The sequence below is a fragment of the Triturus cristatus genome, chromosome 9 (genome assembly GCF_964204655.1).
Source record: "Triturus cristatus chromosome 9, aTriCri1.1, whole genome shotgun sequence".
Lineage (NCBI taxonomy): Eukaryota > Metazoa > Chordata > Amphibia > Caudata > Salamandridae > Triturus > Triturus cristatus.
In genome coordinates this window covers 382,383,683-382,405,397 of record NC_140592.1, presented here as the reverse complement: position 1 = coordinate 382,405,397, position 21,715 = coordinate 382,383,683, and the positions used below count along the sequence as shown (strand labels likewise).

The following is a 21,715-nucleotide window of genomic DNA, read 5'->3' as shown; positions in this document are numbered from 1 at the left end:
ATCTCCGCTGGGAGATACTCGGGCAGGAATTAACAATACCAGGAGGTATTTCCCTTAGAGATAATGGGGATTCCAAGGTATTTTCCCCCAAAAACAGGAATAACACGCAGACCCAGTAATACTGCTCCAGACAAGACGGTTTGGGGCCCCAGATTGTCTATGATAGCAGGACATGCCTAAGCAATAATCTTGCCTTCAATATAACCATAATAGCACAAGTATGAGGTTTGACCATTATCTACGAAGAGTATTACCAAACCAATGTAAGAAACCACTCTCCACACACTCTGGAAAGATCTGACGTCTGTTCCCGTGAGTTCTTTTATTTTTATGAAGAATTGTTTTGCTTGATTAAGGTTTTCTTCAGGAAAAAAACAAACTCATTGTATGGTTAATACTAGGTTTGGACAGTAAGGGAAAACGTCTTTCAAACTGTTGTTGTACCTCGGTGAAATATATGGAAATAATATCAATACACAAAGGGCAAAGAAGCTATATTTTACATGAATTAGTTATATATATATATATATATTTTGATTTTACGAGTTCCCACGCATGTAACAAATCAGGTGGAAAGGGTCTGCTTTGGTGATGAAAAAGGAAGGCTTCTGTGAGTGTATTAGGTTTACTGGGCTGGCCTCTCACTCATCTCCAGGCGTGAACCCCAAGGAGCCATACACTGTACCTGATGAAGAGGTTGAAGAGGCCTGAAGTGCTGTGGATCATGCGAGCTGCCTGAGATTCCTCCCGCTGAGACCGTGACAGAGACAGGGCGTCGTCCATGTGCCCCTCCTGGTGTAAGATTGCCTGTAGGTGATAAGGAGAATGTGAGACGCCGGCAAGGAGATGGCAACCCTTTGTCATAATCAACAGAGGAATGACACTTCTCTCCAGTCTGTGAGGTCATCGATACATGGAATGAGGGACACTGCACTGTGGGTTGTGAGGCCAGGAATGCACACACAGAATGATTGGCTTTATTGTTTACCTTTCTTTTTGGTGGCCCGAGGCGTACAACTTTGGTGTCAGCTGCAGCATAGGTGAGCCACAGGCCGCTTTTCACGTGCTGCACAAAGCACATGGACTCCCCGTATTTAATTTCTGGGGCTCCCATGCCTTCCACGTCTCTCTTGGGAGCCACATCCAGCTTTTCCTATTGGGGAACAAAGTCAAGTGTGTTACGATCAAAGTACGAGATCACAAGAGTTGAAAAGTAAGGTGGTGGGGAAAGGCCGAGAAACAGGAAGGCGGTGGAGGTGGTGAAAGGTGCAGGAAGGGAGAAAGAGATGGAGGTGAGAGTGGCTCAGATGGTGCGACAGATTAATAAAAGGGAAGGTGTAAGAGTTGACAAATTCTTTTTAGAAATGTAACTACCGTAGATGTGGGTATTGACAAGTGTAGGAGGTGGAGAACATTCAAGACACAGGACAAGTGTGGGAGCCAGTGTAGAAGTACAAAAAATGCAAGGTGTAAGAAGTGGGATGCAATAGAAGGAAAGAAGTTAAGGGGTGTGACGAAATTGTAGATTTGGGAAAAGTGTAATGCGAGGGCAAATTATTGAAGACTGAGATGGTGAAGGGGATGCGAAAGTGTAGAAGAAGGTGTAGTGTGGGCAGCAAGGCAGAAGTGCGTGGTGAAAAAGAAACTGATGCAGGGGGAACTGGAAAAGTAAAAGGTGTGGGCAGCACAACTGTGTCAAAGATTATCATGATGAGGGAGAAACAAGAATTCCAGGATATGGGAAAAGAAGTAGTAACCAGGAACGGTGTAATGAAAAAGGATAGAGTAGTAGAGAAGGAAAGTTTAAGAAGTGGGTAGGTGTAGTATATGTGCAAGATGTAGGATATGGGTTACACGACAGCAAAAGTGTGGGTTATACGACAGCAAAAGTGTGGAAGCACTAAAAACGGTAAAGATTATGTAAGTAGTACACTTTGCACATAAGTAAATACAAAAGATGAAGTGGGAGGTGGTGGAGGTGTCATATTTACTACAGGAAATAGAGAAAGTTCAGAGGCATGGTAGCCGAGACCGATGATCAATGATTAGGAGCTGAGAAAGTTTTTGGAGGCAGGGAAGTGGTTGAAAGCCATGGATGTGGAGGATATGGGAAGGTATAAGAGGTGATAGAAGAACAGCGAAGGTGCAATCAGCTGAAAGGAAGGAAAGATGTAGAAGCCAGTGTAAGATGCATGGAAAAGGCAGAAAAGTTGTAAGACATACAGAGTGTTTGATGGCATTAAACATATAAGAGAAAGAGAAAGGAAGGGGACAGAGGCAAGAGGCAAAAAAGGTGAAAGACTGAGGAAGTTATAGGACATACTGAGGGAGGAGGAACGCAGGAGGCTAGGATGCTAAAGAAAAAGTCATACAAGGTATAGAAGGCATAGGTACATGAGACAGAGAAGGCATAGGAGGCAGAGTCGAAGGTAGGGGAAACACAGTAGGCAAGACAATGTAGGACGCACAATATGGGAGGGAAATAGGCCGAGTAGGATTGGGACATCTGTAGGAAGTGTAGTATGGAGCAAATAAAGTATAATAGGTAGTACAAGTATCAACAGTAAAAACAACTGTAGGAGGAAGAAAAGGTGTAGGATGAAGGAAGTGTGCAGAAACTGTGTAATATTTATAATAAGAGTGGAGATTGAGAGCGGAGAAGACTTTAAACTTAAGTCCTCTCTTTACTTGTGAAATGCTGTCACTTACCTTGGAAGCTCTGAAGCAGAAAGCAGTAGCCTTAGTATTGGCTCTCTCTGCATCCACCAGGATCAGGCCCTTCTCTTCCTCCAGGGCCAGGTACCTTCCAGTTGTCACGTGCCGCACACGGAAGGACTGACCCCACTTCATATGGCTCCCGCTCCAGCTGCAGACAAAGGAAAAGTTGCTTATGGCTGCTTTCTGCAAGCGCCATCTACCCGTCAAGAGAACCAGGACAAGATCTACACTATAAAATAATTTATGCTACATGAAATTATATTATGGTAACTCTAATATCAAGAGACATGCTTAGGAATGATGAAATAGGTCCTTAAAAAATTGTAGCCAAAAGCTTGAAAAGAAATTTAGGGATAAACTCAAGGGTTCTCTAGTACATATCTAAAGGTGTATTAATAAGAGCTCTAATGGATGTCTAATGATACCCGGATAAGTGTTCTTATATATGTGTAAAAATTCACTAAGGTTGGTTTGTTTATAGAGAAAAAAACGAAGCCATAGGAATGCTCTTAATTTTTTTTAATGAAAGGGATCAAAAATTAAGAGAAGTAGACGATTGTGAGACAGAGTGTTTTTAATAAAAGAAGGTAGACCATGTGAGTCAAAGCAAGTGAATGGTTTATAAAGTCTGACATACCGGAGCATTGTTTGGGCACATGGTAACAGAGTGAAGACACCTAGGTTCTTATTACAATTATTTTGGAATCTCTGATTTAGTTGGAGTTTCTGCCAAAATCAGGATTACGATTTATACGGTCATACCACGTCCTCGAGTATTCTGCAGGCATATTTCGACATTGAAAATCCCTCAGGGTAACCTGTCTCAGCTCACATGCCAGAATGCATCCGACATATTTAAAGCTCTGATAAAAACAGTGGTAGTTCAATGCATTTTCCGTGCCTCCCGACCAAGGCAAAAGGAGGATGATACATATACACGGTTCAAAGTCATTTTTAGGTGATTTATTCACGTTGTGATTCATTTTTTTTACCTTACTTTTGGAAAAATGTTGTGCTTCTTTTTCTAAATTTCAAAAATGTTTCCTGCAATTTCCTTTTTTTTTTTTAAATTATGGTTGGGAACACCTGTACCACTTCCCCCTTAGTGCTTTTGTTTGACATTTTTCTTTATTTACGGTAGCGAGCTCAGATGTATTCTTATCTGTTTATATAACCATTTCTCTTACACTATCACACGTATTACAATCCTAACTCATTAATCTTACCTCTTACCTGCAACATGCAGTTTTACCTGTATAGGATTTGTTTTTATTTTCGACTGTTTTTTGTTCTCTCAAGTTAATCACTCGATATTTTGTTATCCTTGGGTAGTTAATCTGAGATAAGGACATCACTATATACATGCCTATTAAAGCAATGGCAGTTAACCTGCAAATTGAGTCAAAAATTGGGAACAAGGTTTCATGCCAGGAATCTGCTCATAAAATAGAATTACATGTGTATCTGTTTCGCTAGAGCGCCAAAATCACCCCTATAAAGGTCTCTTCATGCCACCGACAGGTAACAGATGTCTATTGTTATCCTACCCAATGGTACTCATTTTACCAAGTCGGAAGGACAAAAGAGTGAGTGGATCCACTGAGATTTGAACCTATGACCATGGGATCAAACACAGTTTCCTGGAGTGAACGCATTAGTCCAATACACCACCAGACCTGGCTTCAATCATATCATCATTATTAACTCTGGCTCAAACAGATTACACAGGCAGACTACAAAAGAATATCTCCATTTAGGATATTCAGCCGTATCAAACACTGGTATTGACGAGGTCCTCTGGTGTGCGTGAAACTGTCAGGACAATTGACATTGCATCTGGGTTTTGATGGCAAAGATATGGACATAAAACTGGTGGGAAAAGGAATACAGAACTCCTTAAATAACTCTTTGAGGTTCCATGACCAATGAATTCCTGCCCTGTGAGCTTGTGAGCTAGAAGATCATGGGGTTGTCAAGAGTTCTGAAGCTCATTAGGTAACGCTTAGGGCATCAATTTACATATTATCATCAATGGCATTATAAAAAATAGACAACAAAAACTACCAAGCAGATGAACTTGGAGGTAGTGTCTGATCTGACCTCTTGTATTCCTATCTTCAGATTAATTCTGGAAATCCTTGTGGTCAATTGACAACTTGACAACCATCTGCATTTGCACACTGAAGACCATTTATAATGAATCCCAAAATGACTGTTATGTTGAAATGGGATGATTTATTTTAAAATATCTTGTGATCTAAAGAAATGAGGTAAGGTGAACACTGTTGAAACAAAGGAAAGCGTTGCCTCGATAAAATAGTTCCATTCATCAACAAAATATTACGTCCCAAAACAAGACCAAATTTCACTCCAAAGCCCAAGGGAGAGGAACAGAAAAGAGGGAGGCATAAGGGACTTTTTGACTGCAAAGGAATTCACCTGTCTTCAATGAAAGACGTTTGATTGACCGTCACTTACTGACCTGATTCGCAGGGGCTCCAGCCTCCACAGGGAGCGAGCATGGCTGCAGACAGCTCCACCCTCATAATGCGGTAGTCTGGAAAAGAAGAGGCATATTAGAGCAAGCACACTCCAGAAAGGAGCAGTGGGAAGGATGGGGGATGAGACACCATAGGCAACATAGAGGAGTACAGTGGCACTTACTCTGCAGCTGCTACTGTAAAAATCATCATCAGTGAAATAAAATATTTTGTCTTATAACATATCAAGAATTTTTAAAGGCTCAGAGTCCATTGTCCAGTGCTGTCGGGCTGCGGCAACTGTATGAAATCTTACTGAGAGGAAACTAAGACTCTTGGGCTCTTTTGATTTAAAAGTAAAAGCTGGGAATTAGGGCAAACATAACTTGGATTAAAATCCACTGTCCACCAAATAACGAGGGCTTGTTTTGAGGCTTACAGCACTGTCTACAAGACCCTGTAGGAAACGGACCAGGTAGATAGTAGTAGAGCAGTGACAACTAGACTCTAGTCAAAGTGCTGCAAAGGATTTCGACCAGGGAAAGAGAAGACCGCCAATGGTGTCAGAGCTCCCCAGGGAAGAAGATGCAGTAGGAGCAGCCTCCAATGTACAGTCCTTGTTAGGCACTGGGAGATATGTTGGGTGGAAAACGGCAAAAGTGATACAAAATGTTCAAGAAGAGGTGGACATAAATGAAAAGGCAGGGAATGGTGCCTCAAGGCAAGTAAGATGATGCAAATAACTGAATTGTGGCAGTAGTGTACATCAAAGGCTATCAACAGTCAATGAGTGAAATATATAGATGTACTTCAGGTTAGTGAAGTGAGGAATGCTGGTTCCATAGATACATACCTGCGTTGATCTTCTCCCTGGTCAGTGGAGGAGATGGTGAGACACTCATCCATGTGTCCGTGGAATAAACGCAACACATGGCCACCCGTCAGAAACCCTATTAGGGTCAAAGACAAAAAGTGGTTATGAAAACAGAGTCTTTGATAATAAATCCTGAAGCATGTCTACAATGAACAAAATTGATTAAGTCTGAACAGTGGCAGCTGGTGAACTTTGGAAGGGATGTGGCATAGACTAGCATGTACAGTGAGCAATTACTAGACATCAAATTATCATGGGAATGCCTACTCTTTATGTACTTTGTGCGAACTATATAATCTTGCAGTATCATAGTGGGGGTGTGGGTATGAGCTAACCACTTAACTATCTATGCTATAAAAATGACTATAAACTGAGATACCTCAGATAATGCTCTATGTCATTGACAGCTATTTTGCTTATTTACTTTAGATATGACAGACGGCTGATAAATCTGGGGGGTGGTCCCACCACATGGGAATCTTAAGAACAATGATATTTCACAGCAAAAAGTGATGCTTAGATGAGGATGAGAAATAAAAGTTCTCATCAAAGTAGCAGCGATCCTGAGGATTTAGGGGTAAAAAAACAAAACTTGAGGCTACGCTGTATTCTCCTCAATAAAATGTCCAGTGAATAAACATGTCCATGGTAAAAAAAAAGCATTGAGGCCTGAGGAACAACCCTTTCAGTTCTACCTAAGACATGAGAACAGTGTTACAAGCACTAATTGCAACATACGTTTTGGAAAGGTTGTGCTGATTGTAGACAGATTATCCTGTATCTCATTTAGCACATGGGAAGGAACATGGCTTTTAAATACACGTTGCTTATTACAGCCTTGGCTAATGTCTAAGTGCAGGCCCATCATCGCAGCGAAATGAAATGCACAGTTAACTTTCAGCAACAGCAAAATTCTGAGCTTCATTTTAAATCAGTGAAGAGGAGCTAACTGGGCAGTCCTTCTCGCTGTTATTGCACTTGAAAGTTTCACTTTGGGAATGACTTGTGAGTGAGCGTAACTCCAGACTACTGGGTCAAATGAGATAGATTCCTGCAATAGCCACCACAGCAACTAGAAAGAGCTAAAGGAGCAACACCGGGGAATCAAAGCCAACTAGTATCTAAAAAGAATGGGAAACTACCTTTTAATTCAGCTGCAGGTAGCGATGTGGATGCAGAGCTAGTATTTTTACTTTTGCGATTTAAAAAAAAAAATAATGTTATTGTATTGTATACAGCAACGGTACTGATTATATATAGAATTATAAATGGGTACCAGTAGATTACGGGAATATTTTTCCCCGAGGTGTTCTGAGTGACATCAAATAGACAATAAGAGTAATGGTCAAGTTGCCTATGATGTCACTCCAAAACCCGAGGGGAAAACATCTCAGTATTTCACTTTTTACCCATGTATAATTTTATGTTATGTCTGGCCCCCAAAATCATCTGCTCCTGCTTTTAACTGCTACGCAGGGGCAGAGGAATAATAGGAGAGATATACATAATTCTCTCCCAGTCCTAAATTTTAAAAAACTGGCCTCCTGCCACCGGCCGCAACCACTGTCTGTGCATCAATTCTACCCCCTCTAGAAGCTGTGCTCCCCGGTTTCCAGCGCTGCTCTGATACGCTCTTAGAGAGGACAGCCGGAGCAGCCTGGAATTCCTTTGTGACACAGCAACAGTGGGTAATAGCTTTTGCTAACAACTGTTGCTACATCATAGCAGTGAATCACTGAATTTAGAATCCAGTCATACACACTCGTAGATCTCTATGAGAGCTACAGCATAATTTCCCTCAAATCAATATGAACTCCCTACCATATATCCAGTCCAGTCACCCACCTCTCCATTGGTACTGTCTACAAATGTTAAATCAATAGGTTGGGGCACACAGATAATGTTTTTCCAGCTACAATTGGTGTAGTCTTATGGGTTGATCATTAATCATATATCTAAGGCAGGCATCTATAATAGGTGGAGTTTACCTGTGAGTATTTCAATGTTCACTCCAAGAATGTCAGTGCCCTGACTTTATGCTGGCATGACATCAACTTGCCCACCTTGGCACGGTAGTCCAATATTGGCTTCATGCGTTTGCAAGTGTGCAAGGCCATGGTGCGAATATCCTAGAGACTCTATTTCACCATTGTCCCACTGCGTCTAATCATGCTGCTATTACTATATAGGTAACACCTCATCTGTCAGCCTTAAACACATGTTGAGAATTCGGTTCGTCAGGTCTTAAAACTACAAAATCTTACATTTAGGGCTTTTTGTTGTTAGTTGTTGTTTGTTAGAAACATTTATGGTCCTTGTTTACAGCTGTGGAGGAGAGTGGGTGTGTGTGAATCTACAGTACTACATACAAGGAACAGATTGTTACAGAGTAATGTTTTCCATTCGTATCATGTGTGGCTGTACATACACATGTTCTGCATAGACTAAAAAGCAGTCCATCTCCAAAGAAGTGGCTTTTGAGCAGATGATGCAGATGTCTGGAAGTGTTCTTAAGGCAGCTTGGCCAACTAAAGCCTGTTGACGTGTTACAACGTCCACACAATAATGCTTGGTGAAGGTCTGTGGCGTAATTAGCAGCCTTACAGATATCTGTTAGAGGGATGTTACCAAAAGACTGCTTTTAGAGGGGGGTCTAGGGGGGCACAGATGTGTGTATTTGGCCTTGGCAGAGCACACCCGGATGCACTTATCTATTCTACTTGCAATGCCAACTTTGGAGGTGTGGGGTTTTGTGGAGGCCACAAAAAGTTAATTAGACTTTCTACAGGATCTAGTTCTATCAACGTAATACATAAGTGCCCTCTTAACATTCAGACGGTGAAGGGCCCTTTCCGCTACAGACTCTGAATGTGGATGGGCACCCAATTTGAAAATATAGCCGGCACCCTTTAGCCCCCACTACGGGCGCTGGCTAGGGAGCAAGCAGGGGTTACTATAACTTGTACTTTCACCATGCACTGTTCAATACCTCACATATTACATCACTTATGACGTGTTCTATGACATCACTGAAACAAATGAAATGAAATCATTTATGACACCATTGTGTATGGCGGGAAGCAAGTTAAAGTGACTTTAGAGCACACTTTATAATTACATGAGATAACTATAACTGGTGAATTTTAGTAGTGTTGATTGTTCACCTAACTATAACATCCCTTTTTTCATTGGATATGTTAAATTGACTTTAACACCTTAAGGTATGTTTAAAAAACAAAACTATGATATTTATTCTAAAAGCCACAGTAACAGTGAAATGTTGGTCACAAAACGAAATCTGAAACTATTGAAATTCACAGATTATGGTTTGCTCCACATTGCAAACCATAACTTGTGCACCAAATACAATGCTTATGACATCACTCTTGACGTAAAAGATGCTTTTACAAATGGCATCAATCATTGTATAAGTGATATTACAGATTATATTAGCCTTAACACTTTGGAAGAGGCGATGATGAATGTAGTATTATTTACTGGTTTGAGTATGTGTTGTTATTGAATTACAGTGTGCTTTTAGATGTTGTTACTTACTGGTATAAATATATTGTGTGGTGATTAACATTGCTTTTGGAGTGCAAGTTATAGGTTGCGTGACTGTTGAGAAAGCTATGGACTGCAGAGTTAACCATAACTTGTGAATTTCAGCAGTTTTTTGGTTTTAATTCATAACTGTACTTTATGTGTAGTTTTAAAGTTAATTTCTCAGGGTTTGTTTTATATGTTAACATGCTATTACCACAGATAACCATAATTGCACTTCAACCTTTTTCAGTGAATATCTAGAATTTTGAAATCACATACTACATGCAAAGTATATGAAAGTATGAGCTCAGCTCTGGCTGTGCGAAGGGGGAGTGGCAATAGACACAGGCATACAGTGGCCAAAGGGAACCAACCCTCTGAACTTGGCAAACTCTGGGCCTAGTTGTACACAACCCTTTGCAGATGGCCAACCCCTGCTGCGTATGGCTTTCAGCAGTGAAAAACGGGTTTTGTCAGAGGCTCTGGCTTATAGTGAGGTCCTGCTCCCAGCCCTCCAAGGATGGTCAACCCTTCAGGCATTCAAGCTGAGTCTGATTTCCCTTTTTCCTTTTTTGGGGGAATTTGCGCACCCCAGTCTGGGTTCGTGAATCAACATGGGTTTGTGAGTCCTTGTGGGACTTCACGCTAGGTCCACAGATGCAGTACTGGATCCATGAATCAAGAGGAAGACCCCACATAGCCCATGTCAGAGGTTTGTGGACTGTAAAGCTGGGTTTGGGTACCTTGGAGATGCACCGAAGTAAGATATAGCAGCTATTCCAAATTATTCAAAAGCTACAAGTTGTGAGATATGCTGATGTTGAATTTGCATTGTTTGTCAAGTCTCCTGTAGAGATTTCTAAGTTAAGCCTTGCATCTAATACTGGAAGAGCTTTGGTATATATGCATGAAACCTAAGTGGGTAATAAGGAGCCAAAGACAAAAAATTGAAGGGACAGGATCATAATTTCAGCTCATGATTTAAAAAGAGGTCTGTGCGCATGAATCAAACATTGCTTGCTTTAGAAAAGCAACTTATAAGACAGAAGCACATATAAAAGGAAACATCTAGGACTGAATCTTATTGTATAATATAAACAATCTAAACATTATTATTACCCCCTGGATTGGACCAGTCATACTGCAATGAATTTTGAACTATGTTTCTCTGGATTGCTTCTTAAAAATCTACAACTACTACCAAACATACAAGGGAACCCACACAATGCAATGCACTGATTGCTTGCTATCACTTTTAACTCAATACTCTAGCTGGATTATGGTGCTAGAGCATGTTGAGAATGTTAGATAAGCTTCCCTTGAGTGATTCACTGTCATATTAAGGAAAACAAAAACACCACTAACTAGTGACTGTCACCTATTCCATGAACAGCAAAAACAAACACTAAGAAAGCATCAAAAGCAATAGAAAAAACATAACAAAGGAACAACTTAACACAAAACAAACACTACACTGGCAAGCTGAATATATCACATCTGCTTAGGACACCTCCAAAATATTTTTTGCAAGACACAATGCACATGCAGTAATTTCTAACACACATCATAATTCTCACTAAATGTATTCGAATTTCTCTTCATAAAGTTGAAAATCCCAGAGTCAAATGTTTACCTATTGAGGAAATTAGAAATTGGAATTTATCAGCTTTGCATGTGACCTATCGGCTTCCTTAATTAAAGAAAGTTCCAAGTTACTTTAATAACTGTTGTTATCAATGGCTTCTTTTGGCCTTTCTTTACAACTCCAACTTCATATTTAGCACCCTTCTCCTATCAAAGGTCCTTCAGAAAGCTACTAGTAGGCAACCCTATATTCAGAAGACCAAGATTTTCTGGGTGAGAAGCAATCATGATTCGAGTCTAATCAGGCACAGAAAGAGCACTACCAATTTGCAGAAGAATCACTATTATATCTTGGGTAATGCTTGTGCTATGACTGTGATGTTACATGATCTTCTTATTGCCTCTGAAACCCAACTATTCTCCTACCCAAACTTGTTAAACTGGTGTAGTTTGTCAGAAGCCTTCAAGTCCTGCATGGAAAAGATCTGCTGAGGCTTTGTCTGGAGTAACATGAGTCTGACTATGTCCTGGTTACGTGTTAACTATTGTGATGAGACCCAAATCATCCTGAATTTGACAGACTCATCACCAGTCAGTATTCACAAAAATAAAATTTGGGAAAGAGGGGAGGAGGGAGGAACAGAAAATGCAGACTGTCAATAGAGACATTCCCTATGTTGCAGGTATTGATGATGTACACAGTGTCAACGGAGTTTATGCCAATGAATAACAATCAGTATGTATGTCATGTGATTTTAATATGCCTAGAACTCAATAATAAAAGAGTTAAAAAAAAATTAAAAAAAATTGGGTTAGGCCATAGATGATCAATCAAGCCTTATTGAGGTAAAAACTGAACTCCAACTTACTTCTACTAATACGATACACATGACTAGATAGTTCTTCCTTCAAATAATTATTGCTCATAAATCAAGAGTAAAGCAAAATGTGTTAAATCATTTGCATTGATTTGAAATTAATCGAACATCCAAGGAAAATAAGAACATTAGAGGGCATTTCAGATGGGGTGTAAGAATATAATGTATTATATAGATATAAGTTGATTGTGTGAAAGTGGTCAGTTTAAGGGTGGATTCTCTATTGGAGTCCATGTCAGAGTTAGTTTGATATCATGGAGGCTTCTTCTGACGTTATTTGGCCGATTACTGTGAGAGGACGCTCACTTTAGTTAGTGGATATTGGTTTAAGAAGTTGGATAGCGGAGACCATAATAAGTTTATTTATTTATTTAAAGTTTTGTATAGCACGAACATGACAAAAGCGGGTATCAGAGCACTTCACATGCAGGTTGAGGAAGACATAGATAGATAGCTGCGGGAGAAAAATGAAGGCAATATACATCAGGAGCAATAATGACATAATGGCGGGCTACACTGGGCCGTGACAGAAGCCATGTAGCAATCAGTCTTGTTTACACAGATAGGGAGTTCCAGATTCTCGGGGCAATGCCAGAGAAAAGTACGTTTGTAGGTTTTCAGTTTTTTAAATTTCTTCATCTTAAGGAGCAGTGTGCTGGTGCTCCTTGAGGGCCGGGAGCCACTTGATAGTTCGAGCTTATTTGTTAGGTAGAGAAGGGTATTGAAGTGTAGTGCTCTATGGGTCATACAAGTAATTTTTAACTGGATCCTTGCCTCAAATGGAAGCCAGTTGAGCGATTTCAGGTCCGGCGAGATGTGGTTGGTTTTCTTGGTACCTGTGACAAGTCTAGTCGCAGCATTCAGAGATGCTCGGAGGGGGACTAAACTAAGTTTCGGAAGTCCGCATAGAGTAGCACTGCCGTATTCAAGTCTTGAGATGACTAGTGCTTGCATCGCTGATTTGAAGTCATCTTGTGGAAGGTAGGGTTTAAGTTTTCTTAGGATGCTCAGTTGGAAGTTCGCGCCTTTGGTAGATGCTCTGATGTGATCTTGCATGTTTAGGTTCTTATCTAGCACAACTCCCAGTGATTTTGTGGAATCAATGATGTGTAGTGTGCAGTTGAGAGAGGTGAGGTTTGTTAGATATTTCACAACAGTGGGGGTTTGCCTAGCGGGTGAAATGAGAAGGAATTCAGTTTTAAGGGTGTTTAGTCTGAGGTGGTTGGAGGTTAGTCAATTTAAGGTTTTGTGCAGGGTTCCGTTGAGTGACTTGATATCTTCTAATGAAAATAATTTCATGTACAGTTGGGTATCATCCACATACATGTTATATTGGATGCTGGATGCTTTGAGGATTACAGGCAGTGGTTCAATTAAAAAGTTGAAGAGCGTAGGGGAGAGTGAGGACCCATGGGGGACACCCAGCCGGTAGGGACTGGAGATGGATAGAGTTTGATTGGATTTGACTCTTTGCGTTCCGTTGTTGAGAAAAGAGGCAAACCATTTTAGGACAGTGCCTGAGAGACCCATCCTACATTCCAAGAGGTTAAATAGATTGTCATGTTTGACCGTGTCAAATGCAGATGAGAGATCGAGTAGTATTAGTAGAAAAGTTTCATTCTGATCAAGCAAAATGAGGGCATTGTCCACTATATGAGTGATGCCTGTTTCAGTGCTGTGGCCAGAGCGAAAGCCCGATTGGAATTGGTCGAGAAGTTGGAATTGCTCACTGTGTTTGCACAGTTGTTCATGTACACATTGCTCAAGGAGTTTTGCCAGGTTAGGGATGTTTGTGATTGGTCGATAGTTATTCAGGTCTTCAGGGTCCCCCGTCGGTTTTTTGAGAATAGGGTGAACTAGGCCCGCCTTCAGGCAGTCTGGAATCTCACCTTGAAGAAGCGAAGCGTTGATGATCTTGGACCAGAGCGGGACTAGTGATCCTATCATTCCTTTAAAGAAGTTCAGGGGGAGGGGGTCATTAAAGTGATTTGAAGGTTTCAGGGACGATAGTATGCTGAGAATGGCAGTGTCGTTGAGGGGTGTGAATTGGCTCCAAGAGGCATTCTTTTTGGGGGAGAGACACGGCGGCGTAAGAGGGAGGGCAGGTAAAGAGGAGTCAGGAGAGGGTGAAAGTTCGAGTAGAGCAGACTTGAGGTTCGATTCGATCTTAATCTTCTTTTCGAAGAAGAAGTCAGCAACGGCATTGCAGTTAGACTGAGGGCAGGAAATGTGCGGTAATTGGCCAGAATTGTTACTAGATTGTAACTTAATCAACTCAAAGAGTCTTTTCGGGCGATTTTTGGCTTTGTCAAGTTGGGATTTGAAGAAGGTTGCTTTTGCCGTTGTGATGAGTTTATTGCATCTACTACTTTTTAGTCTTAGAGTTTTTAGTAGACCAGTGGATGGAGCTGATCTCCATGCGCACGTCTGTCAGCATTTAGGCTGTCATTGAACCATGGTTTGGAGTCTTTGATGGGTTTTCCTGTTAGTTGAAGGGGGGGCAGTTGCATTCAAGGCAGGCAGACAACATGGAGTTGTTCAGGAATGTATGTTGCAGTTCACTTTCAGCCACTTTGTTTCCAATTCTTTTTATTTAACCAATGTTTTTGTTTTGTTTAACATAACCAAAGAGTTGGTACAATACAAAAATAGCAAAGAGAGCACATGCAAAAGCAGCACTGCTGGGGGCCATTTGTGGTTAAGTAGCAGTACTTCACACTTGCACCATCTCCCACCCCTAGCCCCCCTCTCCACCCCCACCCCCGGTGACCGGTCTGATACAATTGCTGCGGCTGATTTGTGTTCTCAGTTGGCCCTGGATATGATATAGGTCATCCACCGTGCATAAGACTAATTAAAGTGGTCATAATATTAGATATATGGGGACGTACAAGAAAAATTCCTAAGTTGGCTTTGCTGCTCTTATTAGTTTAGCCAAAGTCAGGAACTGTCCTGCACCTATTGCAAAATTTTGTTTGGCCTCTTCAAATATTATAAATGCTTCACCTTTGTGCATGTCACCCAGTGTAGAGTACCCTCCCTCAATCCAGCCAGCAGTCTCCACCTCCAGGTTTAACTTTTGGAAGTGTGGGTATGTCCATATTTTGGCATTCACCGTTAAGGAGAACCCTTTTATAGTTTTGTACACATACTTATATTTGTGACATCAACTATATCTGGTATAGAATCTCTAAGTTCCTATGCTTTGGAGATAAATGTAAAAGTAAGCAAAGTGGATCCTGGGTAACACCATGCAAATATTATTCTTTCCTGATTAGGGGCCCAATCTATCCACTATCGTACAAATTCAAAGGGATTCACCAACTAGTAGCATTCTGGTAGGGCAAGCTCTCCCTCCCCCGTTCATAGCACCTTAAGTGTAGTAAGTTTAATTTGGAGGCGTCTTGGCCCAAACTAGAGAAGCAGGAGCGACAGGTGCAGGTAAGAGCGGTGGGGCGGGGTTGGAGGGGGGCAGTTGACAGACGGCGACAAGGGAAAATAACAATAAAAAAAGACTTACCTTGAACTTGCTGCATCACCGACACGGCGATGCAGCGAGCGCAAGGTAAGCGGTTCTTTTTTTGGTAATATTAGTTTTCCGCGAGCGCAAGGTAGGTGGTTTTCTTTTTTTCAATGGTATTTTCCCTCGTTGTCTATCGACTCCTCCCACCACCGTGCTTACCTGCACCTGTCTGCTTGTGAATGGGCCATTTGTATGCCGATGTATTTCAGGGATTCATGTAGCAATTCTAATCCTAAATCCAGAAGATGTGTTGCTGTTCTATTGGCCATTGCTTCCATTGGAAACAGATGTTACTTAGACTACTTAGTTGCCAGCCCACAGAACTGTTAGAAATCATCAGATAATTGGTGCATTGAAAGAACTGAGCTCACTGGGTCTTTCATATAAGCTAGAGTATCAAACGCAGAGAGTGACACTATGTGTGTTTTTGTAATACATTTTAATGCCTGCTATTGGGTTGGAGTACCACTGCTATCAATAAGTTAAGTAATTTAAATTTGTTCCTGGCTAAGAATTTGCCAGGACAAAGGAACAGGAAGAAGAGATCTCTCTGTGATAATTTCCTGTTTGGCAGGATGATGAATATTTTGTCCTTTGAAATTTGATCCCAAAGTTTGCACAGTTTTGTGCCGACGGAGAGCATGTGTTCAGTGCTGGCATTCACTTCCTTGCAGTGCCATCAGGAGTGATTGTTCAAAAAGGCAACTTTAAAGATTAGTGCTCCATGAAATATGAAGTAAACCGATTGTGTAACAGAGGCCAATTTGGAGCAGATGCTGGCTATTTCCCCAACCAGCTTCACGACTCACTACTACAGCAGTGAGATTCAATTTAATTCAGCCATGGTTCCAGCTGGTTAGGGGTTGATAAATTATTGGCAGTGCTTTTGATGTGTTTGTAGTGGTAGCAGCAGCAATTGAATAGTCGGGTGGAGGATGGTTGGCTGATATGAATTTGCATGTACGTTCTTTTATGACTCAGATCAAGGTTATTGACTTAGATATTGATTATTTTACATGAACCTTTGATGTTTCCGTTCCTGGTTTCCTAGATTGTGATATACTTGAAGGATATCAAATGGAGTGAAAGAGTTGAGCTGACATAACTGGCAGATGGTACATTCTGGCTTACCTGATAGCCATTTCTCAAAGGGGCCCACAACTATTTTAAGCTCCCCTACTCGTATTTCTTTGGCTCCTGCTAGATCTTGTTTATCACTACCACCCAGAACAAAGCTATGGTCGCGTTCATTTCACAGAATATGGCTAGCCTTAGGTCAAAGGTGATTCTCCCTGATTGAAACAATGTTACTGATTTGCATATTTGTTTGTTCCAAGAAACCTGATGTACTGATCCACTTTTTAAACCTGGCTATTTACATTTTTTAATTCCTGCGATATGTGGCCAAGTCAGGAGATCTTCAGGAGGACTAATAATGTGGACTAGACCAGCTTTAGCATTAGACTCCAGAAACTTGCATCGATTGTCCGGATATACCCCTCTCATGGTCCGACCATTCTGCCATTTATTTTTAGCTCAGAGACCCCAAGGAAACTCCAACTATCAGCAATCTAATAGGCCCGTCCTCCTATTGAGTCTGGAAGAACATAAACATCAGCCATCTGACCCTGAAACAGCTGCTCAGAATTATTCAACTTGGCTAAATCATGCCTTTACACAAGCTGCACCCTCGAAGGTTTGTAAACAAAGGAGAATTAAACACTCCGAGCCCTGGTACTCAGGGACTCTCCGCCAAGAAAAACAAAAGTGGAGACAACAAGAAAGGAAATGGAGGCTCAACTATGAAACCCAGGAGAAGGAAGTGCACAAACTCTCTCTGTCCAAATATAAAACCTTATTGGTCAAATAAAAAACAGTGTACATAACAACACAAATAAAATCCTCTAACAACTAACCCAGGGAGCTCTTTAAAGTTATTAACAAACTCAACAAAGTTCCAGGAAGTAGCAGCAGTCAAGCCCTCTGCGACAACATTGCCCAATGTTTTAGACACAAGGTGAATCATATCTATAATCTTTTTACAGCATCGGTGAATCACTACCCTTTGCCGCAGCAAATTTTAGTGAATGATGATAAGAAGTAAAACAACACTTCCCATATTGGTATGTCCAGTTTCAGTTTAGTCTCTACAACTCAAGCAGAACTTTTTATTCAGTCCACTAAATCGGGATCTCCGAATAATCCGTGTCCCCCTTCGATGCTCAAACAAATTTATGAACCTTTAGTGAAGTGCCTGACCAACGTTTTTTATTCTATGTTCTTATCAGGCATTTTCCGTCATCTTGAAAGAAAGCATTTATTCTCCCTCTTCTAAAAAAGCCTAACCTCGACCCCGTCACTTCTTCTATTATCAACCTATTTCCAGACTTCTTTTCCCGGCTAAATTCGTACAAAAAATTAGGAATTTCCAACTTACCCAATTAATTAAGGAACACAATCTGTTAGACCCAACTCAATTTGATTCTAGGTCATATCATAGCACCGAGATAGCGCTTATCAAAGCCACAGATGAACTCAAAATGATTCTTGATGAAAGAAGAAACGCAGCTCTGATCCTGTTGGACCTATCCGCGGCCTTTGATACCATGGATCACCTGACACTATGCCATCGCCTAGAGACCATGGGCATACAAGGTACAGCCTTACATCTTCTCAGACCGTTTCTAAATAATAGGGAAAACACTGTGATGCTAGACCATTTCAGCTCGCAAACCTTTTCTCAACCGTGCGGGGTACCGCAGGGATCCTCGCTCAGTCACTCCCTATTTAATCTATATGTGGCTGGGCTTGCCCTGTTGATCCAATCTTTTGGACTCTCACTTACATCTTATGCAGATGACACACAAATTGTGGTCTCTGCGAAAACAAGGTCAATAACACGAGCACCCATCTTCACAGATGTATGATGGAAATCGGTACCTAGATGGATAGGGATTGCCTTAAGTTAAATTCTGATAAGACTAAGGGTCATTTTCTTTGGAAATAACCCTCGCTTTTGGGCTCCAAACTGCTGGCCATCAGAGATGGGCTCACTTCCAATTCCAACTCCCAACGTTAACAGCGTGGGAGTGATTCTTGACGACAAACTTAACCTCAGTAAACAAGTAAACTCCATCATATCCACTTCTTATAATACCTTAGGAATTATCAGAAAAATTCTCTCCTACATACCGATCAGCGCCAGAAAAATAGTTATATCCTCTCTAATTCAATCTAAAATAGATTACTGCAACACCTTATATATCAATCTGTAGAAACAATACCTCAATAAGGTGCAGGTCCTGCAGAACTCAGCCACCAGAGTACTTCTTGATCTTCCAAAACATCAGTCTGTATCCCTTGCCAATAAAGAACTACACTTGCTTACTGTCAGTAATCGTATTAAATTCAAAACCATCTGTCTCACTTTAAAGGTCCTAAATGGTATGGGTCCAGAATGTCAAAGAAATGCCATCTCTTGGTATATTCCCAATAGGAATCTCAGATCTCTCGGCTCCTACTCAGTCATACCATTTAGACTCAAGAAAACCAAATGGGGCGGTAGCAGCTTCCTGGCAGGAGCCACCAGACTTTGAGTTACTCTGCCCGCCTATTCAGATCCTCATCATCTCTGTTGGCCTTCAGAAAACATCTGAAAATGTGTCTTTTCAACAGGTAAACTGTTCTTCCCACCACGTTCCCTCACTCTGCTTAGCTATCAGCACCAAGACACCCTCGGGTATACGTTGCGCTATATAAATTAATATAACATAACATGTTTTAGCTGTTCATTTAGCAATTGATGAGTCTACTAGCATCGATATCTATCTATGCAGGAGGGCTTAAGGGTGGTATAATGTTGAAAAACTATTTTGCTTTTAGAGGATTATCTGGACAAATCAGAGTCATAGTAGCAGGGGATTTTAATACCATGTTTTAGCCCATGGATATTGATGATGTTAACTTAACTACTGAGGAGGATGAGAAATGGGGCACTCCGCTACTTGACTTACCACCAATAAAAAGGTGGACTTGAGCTGCTTTACAGCTTAAAGCCCTTTCTTTTGAATTAGGGCTTAGGGTGATCAATGGAAGGTTAAAATCTGATAAAAAGGGGGCTTGTACTTTTAATAAGTTATTTCACTCAAGTAGTATTGATTATATAACTAATAGATTTGAGACTTCAACCTCGTCAATGATATGGTTATAAAATTTGTGTGGGCAGCCTTTAGCCTTGTAGATGGGTTCCTCCCACTTTCCACAGATGTCAAAGGATTTCCGCCACTCCACTGTGGCGTGGCCACCGAGGAATACCAAAAACGGCAAATGTTCATCTTTGCAATCATAGTAGCAATTCCCCCCAGGATTCACTCCTACTTATTTTTTCCAGGATACCAAATACAGCAATGCAGGGAGAATGGTCTACAGGTTTGCATACCATTCTGGAGAGAGTGATAACTACCTTACACCAATATTTTGCCATAACCAGGCAGTTCCAGACAACATGGAAAAAGCTGCTGTCAGTGGAGTTACATCAAAAGCATGAGGGCGAGGGGATCTTGCCGGCATGCCATAGTTTCGTAGGAGTGAAGTAAGTAATGTGTACATAATTTAGCTGTATGACTTAAGGCTGAGAGGAAGTAACGATCTTGCGCTGGAACAATCACATTCCACCAAGGGGCCCACCCAACCAATCACATTCCTCCAAGATGCCCACCCAACACTCCCCTCTTACTTTACCAGCTGTGAAGTAGATGGAATCATTGAAAATGAGGTATTTGTACATGCATGATGCAGTCCCCATTTTGCCAGCGGGTCAATAACAATCTTAGCTTCCAACGGTCTATATTAAGGGGGTCAATCAAAGAAGCCTGGTGAGAGGTCAATGGTTGGCAACAGCTGCAAGTATTTATAAAAGTCTGTCTTGTGGAGGTCAAACTCAGTTTGAATGGCCTGAAACAAGTTCATTTGTTTACCTTGCCGAACACCACCTAGCTTAGAAGTCCAAATAAGGCCCAAGGACTCAAATCCAGAATGCCGTGCTTAATGAAGAAGCCATTTCCCATGCCATAATGGTGCTTCATGAGTGGTTCATTCATCCCACTTAACCCAACAGGGCAGAGCACCAACAAGTAATGGTCACTCTGATTACTTCTGGGAAAAAATGTGGAATAGTGTCTACATGCATAAAATCAAGTATGTTGTCTCGACCAACATTGGAAAATGTTATTCGAAATGTTGGATAGTCATACCGTCTGTGCAGTTAGTCGTTAAAAAACAGAATTTGTAAAACCCATTATTGGAATCTAAGGACAGCCATACCCATGTTGCCTTCCTAAGAGGATTGGGTACATTTGTTGAATGCCATGCTTGGTGCTCGATTCACCCTATGACAAGGAGCATGTTCAAGCACGTAGCTCAGTAGACCGACCTTGGAGGGATCTGCCAGGGAAAGTTTTGTAGAATGTACAGGAACCTTGGTAGGGACATCATTTTGAAAAGAGCTATTCTTCAGAGGACACTGAACAAGAGATAAGAAATCCCTCTCAAGTATTTCCATGCGCTGGATTGCAGTGGGGATGATTTTAGGCTCCAGGAAATCCCAGGTTCCAAAGCAATATGCATGCCAAAGTACTTAAAAATACATTTGCGAATGCTGCTTGCTGACTGCCGTGACTGGGACAATGATCGACTTGGTCCAGTTGACACTGAGGTTGAAAGAATTGCCGTAGAAATCTAGAATGCTTATCAGTCAGGAGTCGTACCCTGGAGGTGACCCACGAATTGGAGCGGTCTTCCAAGTCTCTTTCCCTCCATAACCCCCATATTTGCACATCACACCGACCCAAATTGTCTTGGGTTCCATTACCAAGGAGAAAAGAAGCAGTGAGAGGGGGCACCCCTGTCTAGTCCCTCTACGGATAAGAAACAGGGTGATAGGGTGCAGTTTACTTTAAACGGAGCTTGAGACTGAGCCTAAAGAACTTAACAAAAGATATAAAGCGGAATCCCAAAGAGGAAGGTTAAGTCAAGAGTAGTAAATGTTTTTTTTTTAATTTATGAAAATGAGGACACTAGAGTCCTGTTGTGCCTGAAGCGTTTGGCAGTAAGA

At 41.3% G+C, this 21,715-nt stretch overlaps 1 protein-coding gene across 5 annotated transcripts in view; it reads right to left on the bottom strand.

Moving 5' to 3' along the window:
* The window catches only part of RYR1 (ryanodine receptor 1), a 1,245,571-nt gene that overhangs the window by 1,005,218 nt on the left and 218,638 nt on the right, over nt 1-21,715 (bottom strand). For all 5 annotated transcript variants that reach the window (XM_085625233.1, XM_085625235.1, XM_085625236.1 and 2 more), the window contains exons 8-12: nt 6,052-6,148; nt 5,201-5,275; nt 2,710-2,866; nt 989-1,153; nt 686-807 (exon numbers count right to left, since the gene is read on the bottom strand). In XM_085625233.1, coding sequence (XP_085481359.1) covers nt 686-807; nt 989-1,153; nt 2,710-2,866; nt 5,201-5,275; nt 6,052-6,148 — 616 coding nt within the window. The remainder of the gene's footprint in view (nt 1-685; nt 808-988; nt 1,154-2,709; nt 2,867-5,200; nt 5,276-6,051; nt 6,149-21,715) is intronic.